Source organism: Vitis riparia, chromosome 3 (assembly GCF_004353265.1).
Source record: "Vitis riparia cultivar Riparia Gloire de Montpellier isolate 1030 chromosome 3, EGFV_Vit.rip_1.0, whole genome shotgun sequence".
NCBI classification, from domain to species: domain Eukaryota; kingdom Viridiplantae; phylum Streptophyta; class Magnoliopsida; order Vitales; family Vitaceae; genus Vitis; species Vitis riparia.
In genome coordinates this window covers 8,213,763-8,220,951 of record NC_048433.1, presented here as the reverse complement: position 1 = coordinate 8,220,951, position 7,189 = coordinate 8,213,763, and the positions used below count along the sequence as shown (strand labels likewise).

Sequence of the window (7,189 nt, the reverse complement as noted above, 5' to 3'; positions counted from 1 at the left end):
GTTTGAATTTTACTCTAAATATGAACCTTTGATTCTTTTAATTTTTCTATTCTATAATTTAGATTTTCAAATTGAATATGACCTGAGCTTATTGATCCCCTAGTACATGGTATAGATTCAAGTAGAGTTTATGGATGTATATTTTTTGACTACGTAATTCAATTTAAGTTATAATGGTGAGAACTAATCATGTGGATTTATACGAGGAAGAAGGGCTTAGTAGACAATATTCCACTATCAACATTGGCTTATATTATTAGCAAAGGTTACTGTCATTGATCAAGATGTTAACATAGGCTTAAGATACGTTGACAACATCCTATTATCACCATAGGAATACGTTAATGTCCCAGAGTGGTCAATGCAGGTTAACATTGATGTTTTATTGTCGATATAGGTCTTCTTGTTAACACATGGTCAATGTAGGCCTTCTTGTTAACACCTATATTTTCTTGTGAAGATAGGTTTTTATTGCTTTTTTTTTTCCTACATGATTACTATCAAGAAATGAGTTAAGCCAAAATAATATATTATTATTTTAATTTCTTAACATGTTAACTCAACCACATAAATGTTATATCATTGGTTAATAACTAATTTTCGTTCTCAATAAATTAATATATGAAATTGAGTGCTTTCATAAAAATAATTCTTATACTTAATAAATTATTTACATATAATATTGTAACTTAAACTAAATTAACTATGTATAATAAGCACCTCCTCCTTGCAAAGATATAAAATCTCGATCTCCAAAATTTAATCGATCTGATTCATATTTATATGAACAAGAAAAATACAATATAATTATAACTAATTATTTTAGTATCATAATGAAAGCATAGGAATGCCCAATATAAACTTCAATTTTTATTACAAAAATAGAATCATAATTAATTATTTTGGTATAAAATGAAATATTTCAAAGCAAACATAACGAAACAAAAGCAAATCCTTTTGGTATCACGGAGAACGCAACATCACAATGTAAACTTCAATTTTCATTACATGACGTAGGAAAGACCATAAAAATGATAGGCAACAAAACCAAAGCTAAAATAGGAGATCCGCAACAAAAAAACCATTACAAGCAACACAAAACACAAATATTGACACATAATAAACTCAAAACAAACGACCACCCCCATAGCCAAAATCAAAGCTACGAGGGCCAAATCCAGCAACCTGCGAATCATAAGGCACAACTGCTCCCACAGAATTGGAGGGGAAAAATGTTGGAGGATTCGACGCCTCAATCATAAGTTTGTCCACCTGCAACGCCACGTTCTTTTTAAGATTTTCCAGCGACACCTTCAGAAGCTCCAGCCGCTCAAAGTTGAGCTCCTCAATGGAAGCTGCCCACCAGCACTGTGCTTGGCTGGCCTTCCTCATCTGTGTAAGCGCTTCGCCACGCTTCTTCTCGATCTCTAGTTGGTTGAGCACTTGAGTAAGTTGCAGGTTAAGGTCCCGAACATTTGCACTGCGGTGAGCCTCAAAGAGTTGCAGTGCACTAGAGTTGGGCAAAGGGTTTCTAGTGAGGAATCTATCTATGATGGATTCCACGCAAGGATGGCCAAAGGAATACACCTTTTTTCCAGGAGAGAAGACTACTATGGCGATTTCAACACCGCAAAGTGTGCATAATTCACTAGCCTTCTTGAAAAGGCCGGATCGGCGTTTGGAGAAAGTAACCTGCAAATTACTTTCTTTAGTCATTTTGGCCATCTCCACCCTTTGGCGACCCTTGCTTTTCCTCACTGTAGCCATCAAGACAAGAATATATATGAAACAAAGCACTATTCTTTTCTGGGGTATGATCAAAGAAGAGAAAAGAACAAGAACAAATCACCTTTTGAAAAGATTGAGTAATTTTTTAGGAGAATATGGGTGTATTTAAAAGGGATAGAAGGGTTTCTCTATCTTTGAATTTGTTGCCAATGTTGCTTGAAATTATTACCTGGTTTGTCAAAATCTATATTTCAATCTTATATTTAATTACTTGCCTAAAAATTTGGATTCCAAAATCTGATCCTCTTATGGCATAGGTGCAAGGGATACTAACATTTAAATATCTTAGTTGTAGTTGTCAAAAATCAATTGACAACCTTACTATATATTGTTGACCATCTAATGACCATTTGGGCTTTGCCTAATAAGTTGATAATCTGTGTATATTAAATTATGATGACCCATTGGATTCAGAATAGACGCTCAAATTCCATCTTTAGAAGTCATCCTAAGGGTGCAATGGAAGGGTACTTTATAATCTTCACTTGCATAAAACATGATCAAAATAAAGGAAGTGAGTTGCCATGTCCAAATAACTTGCATTCTTTATTAAAAAAAAGAAAAAAAATGAGTAAATCTCCCAATAGGAGCAACTCAATATCAAAACAGATTCTTTGTAATTCAAAGATGGACATATTGCAAATTATTCTTCCATACTAGGACAAAAGGAGATTGTTACTCCTTTTTTTCAAACCCCATCTAATACCATAACGGTATATTATCCAAGGCAAAAACATGCGCCCTTATCTATTAAGGCAAGTGTATTTTTATCTAGATTATATGACCTTTTGAATATCAGGGAGCATTGTACTTAGATGCTCAATGTAAATTTTCTTGTTCAAAGAAATCTAAGACCATCTGTCTTCTTGGGAAAGAAGTAGATTAAGAAATAAAATGCACAAGATATGCATTTAGTAGAAGTAAACCAGACATCATCCTCGTGTTAGCCTCCATAAAACCTATTTTTCATTTCTTAACCTATCAAAGGTAGCACCACTCACTGCCTAGCTAATACCATTGAACCAATTATAAAGTGTAAAGTTTGTCAAAATTTCATGTACTTATAAAATATAGGAGATCAGTAGCATAGATAGTCAAAGTTAATTTTCATGATATATGTCTCCAATAAACATAAGATGGTCACAATTCCTATATATGATGAAAATGGGTAAAAGAAGCAACACAAGGATTCCAAGTTCAAAAGCTTCTAGAGCTTTGCCTAACATGAAAGATTTTACCCAAAAAACTAGGATTTTAGAAAGAGTAGAAAGGCTAAAACAGAAGGAGAATGTGAAATAACTTTCAGGTGTGGATTCATAGCAAGTGTGTTTTAAGTTGTTTCAGTCCCATGTCTACAATGTATTACTTTTAATAATTTTAACTTCTTAATAATTGTTTCCTCCAAAGCAAAATGTGTTTGTGTACATATATGTTTTCAAAAAATGACCCACTTTGTCCCATATATAGTAAAATCAGTGTAAAATAATATACTTGGGGTCAACAGAAATTGTTATTTTAGCAAGATTATTGATTTATCGATACATGAATAATTTATGAATTTAGAGAATATATATATATATATAGCTTATAAATCTAAAAACAATGGATGTGATAAAAAAAATTAATACATAAAAGCTTAAGACACTCTATAATAAGAGAGATAATTATTAATTGTAAATGATAGAAAGATTCCTAAAAGGGAAAGATATGGTGCCAAAACTTACGTCCTAAAAGATATAAGAAGTTTCAATTGTGTGATGGTCCCAAGAAAGAGATGAATTGAGAAAAAAATAAAAGTTGTAAAAAGTTCTTTTATTATGAATTTTTATTTGTTATTTTTTTATAGACTTCATTAATCATTAAGAGTGTATTTGACATTGATTTTAGAAAACGTTCCTAGACTTTTTAATACTTGAATGATAAAAAATTTTATATATTAGAAAGGTTAGAACCACTTCTTACAATTACTGTCAAACAAGCTCTAATTTATATTTCCTTGAGTTCTTAAGGATTTCTAAAATATAATTATCCTATGTACTTAATAATGTTATTAATTTAGTATACTAGGCCAAGTTGGAATCAAAAAAAATTATTATTTAAACTAGATTATTAATTTATCAATTATTTATTTATTGAGATTTTATTCTAAATATCTACTCTAAGTCCACCAGGTCTTCACCCCTTTAAAACATTTACACGATACTTAAGAGAAGCTCACCAAATAAATAATATATGATGGGAACTTTTTGCAAACACAATTCTTTGAGTCCAATGGATCCTTATGTATTTAAAACATATTTATATCATTAAGAGAAATTTAGTATATATCTAATGTTAAGAAACTTTTTTCCTTATCCCGTGTGGGATATTACATTTTCATCAATTGAGATATGGAGATATTGAATTCAAAATTTATTGGTTGGACTACTTAAATCTAATCATATTTTAGTTTGACAAAAGATCAATAGGGTATAAGTTGTATACGTGGAAGGATAGGGTATAAGTTGTACACATGGAAGGTAAAGGGGTATAACATGAGGTTTTTACACGAGGAAGATGTTGAGACTAGTTATTTATTTTTTACTATCGAAGTGAGGGAGCATTATTTGCCATATTTCACAGTAGCTCCAAGATACCAAGGAGATAGAAATAGGGATTTTTTTTTTTTTTGGCTAAATAATAAATTGAATAGACTAGTTTAACTTTTATTTTTATTAATATTAATAAAAAAAAAAACAAAAAATATTCAAGCAAACATACAAACTATTTTGAGTTAGATTTGATGGCCCATTTGGTAAGAGTAAATGAAAATGGTTTTTTTAATTTGTTTCAAAAACGGAAATGTTGAAAATCAGTCCATTTTGTAAGTTTTCAAAAAGCATTTGACAATATGTTACTAGATATGTTTTGTATGTAATTTTCATTTACATTTTTTTTCCAAAATAAAAATAATACATGTTTCACTAGCAAATAAACCCTAAATGTTCTCAAATAATCTAATCTAAGCTTAAAATATCATGGACTGAAGTATGAATCAATTCAATACTTGCATATATTGTAATAACAAGTGATTAGGAAATCAGTGATTATAAAATATTTGATACAAATATTAGGATGACAAAGTAGAGGATAAATCCCATGTTGTAGCAAAAAACTATCCCTCCTTACGACAATAAGAGGAATCTGATGGCATCCCAAACAATGGTATTCCACCTAGTTGAATAATGTGTACATGCTAAGTTCTCTTCTTATGATGAAAAAGACATAAATTTATTATGCTTCAGAATACAAATAGAATACAAGTGCATTTGGAATACAAATTACAACAAATTAATACTATAAATAATATAATTGCACGAATAAAATAGTTGGAATATTGAGTCAACTTATTCCTCATCTCTTTAATTTGTAACAATTTGCTCCCAATCATGTAAATATTGTTCATTATGGGTCCAACGGGGCCTCATGGCTTTAAAACACATCAACTTGGTTTAAGAGGGGACTATACTCATATAGTTTCAAGAACTTTCTCCCCTATTTGATGTGAGATATCACAATCACACCCTCTCTCATGCAAACATAACATCCTCATAGTGTCTCATGAGATTGCGGAGACGAATAGATAGACACCCCTTATGGGCCAAACAAACCCCCACATTGGGGTCGAGAATCATCTCTGATACCATTTGTAATGACCCACTCCCAATTGTGTAGATATTGTTCGCTTTGGGCCTAAGGGCCCTCACAGCTTTAAAATGTGTTACTTGATTTAAGTGGGGACCATACTTATATAGAATCAAGAACTTTTTCCCCTATTCAATGTTGGATATCACAATAGCAAGGATAGCTTAGTTGGGAGAGTGTCAGACTGAAGATCTGAAGGTCACGTGTTTGATCCATGCTCACTGCAATTGTTAAGGTAATTTTTTAGGATTAATTTCTTCAAGGATTTTTTAGTGCTTCTTTGAGGTAAGGGAAATTAATATAAATTTTGTAATTAAAAAAAAAAACATTTTTTTTATATGTTATTTTGAATTATGAAAAAAATGTTATTTTTGCTTCTATACAAGGATTAAAATTATTATTATTATTATTATTATTATTATTAACAATGAGATATAATAGTTGACCTTTATATATATATATATATATATATATATATATATATATATACAATGGGGAATGTAATTTCTTTGAACCCCAGCTATAGGGTTTGGTTAAAGGTTATTAGTATTAGTAGTATTTGGCTCCATCCATCTTAAAAATAACAAATTTGAAGCTAGCCACCCATTTATAAAATCTCACCTAACTGGGCATCATTTGATATTTGGTAACTAAAAATATTTTGAATATATTTGATTTAGATTTGATATGAAATTGTTTTGACATGAATATGAAAATAATTGGTTGAAAAGTTTTGAATGTGTTAATATGTTTGAACTCAAAAGTTTTTATGAAAAAAAGTATACATTGCGTATCTCCTATTTTTAATCAAAATTAAAAATGTTTGATCTATAAAATTGTATTAATATTCCTTATTGGAATTTAACTTCATTCTTCTTTGTTGACTATTTTTCAAATACTCTCAATTCGGGTGGTGAGGAGTGATTGTTAGGATGAGATTTTGTCATTATTAGGATTTTGCTTTAAACTTTATTTTTGAACATTGTTTAAAAGTTAGAATTTAATAACTATTTGAAATGTTGAGTTAAAAGTTGTTTGGATAATAACATTTTGCTTAATGTATTAGTTTTAAAGTTGAGATTTAAGGATTATAGAATTTTGTTTTACTACTCCGAATAGAAATTTGGTAATTGGTAACTTTGGTTACAAGATTAATGTTTAGGTCAATTCACACTTTAAGCCTTTGGGCTTAAGGTGTAAAATGATCGTCACATCCTTGGAGTGGGTCTTGGGTATGTCAAAGTAATATCAGAGTCAATCTCTAACCTTGTTGTAAGGGTTTGTTTGGCCTCGTAAGGGATATCTCTATACTTGACCCTACAATCCCGTGGGACACAACGAGGATGTTGTGTCTACATAGGAGGCTTATTGTGATATCTCACATTGGATAAGGGAGAAAGTTTATGGTGTTATATAATTATGCTCCCCTCTTAAATCAAGTAAACACATTTTAAAACTAGAAGGACCCTTTAGCATAAAGCGTACAATATTTGCACAGTTAGGAGTAGATTGTTACATCTTTGGAATAACTTATACTATATTATAATATTAAGCCAAATACTACTACTGTGGAATAATGGTTGCATTTGGAATAACAATGCATTAAAATATTGCATTATAGCAATGGTGTTATTGTTGTAGTCAAATCTTCACTAGAACACTAGAAAATTAGTCATTTGTTCCATTAATCAAATCATGATAATATATAGTTTAGTTT

The 7,189-nt window shown here is 30.4% G+C and overlaps 1 protein-coding gene across 1 annotated transcript; it reads right to left on the bottom strand.

The window, feature by feature from the left end:
* Positions 1–1,125: 1,125 nt before the first annotated feature.
* LOC117911674 (agamous-like MADS-box protein AGL62) lies at positions 1,126–1,767 on the bottom strand. The gene has a single exon (XM_034826078.1). The coding sequence runs from the start codon at positions 1,765–1,767 to the stop codon at positions 1,126–1,128; it is 642 nt and encodes a 213-aa protein (XP_034681969.1).
* Between the last annotated feature and the right edge of the window lie 5,422 nt (positions 1,768–7,189).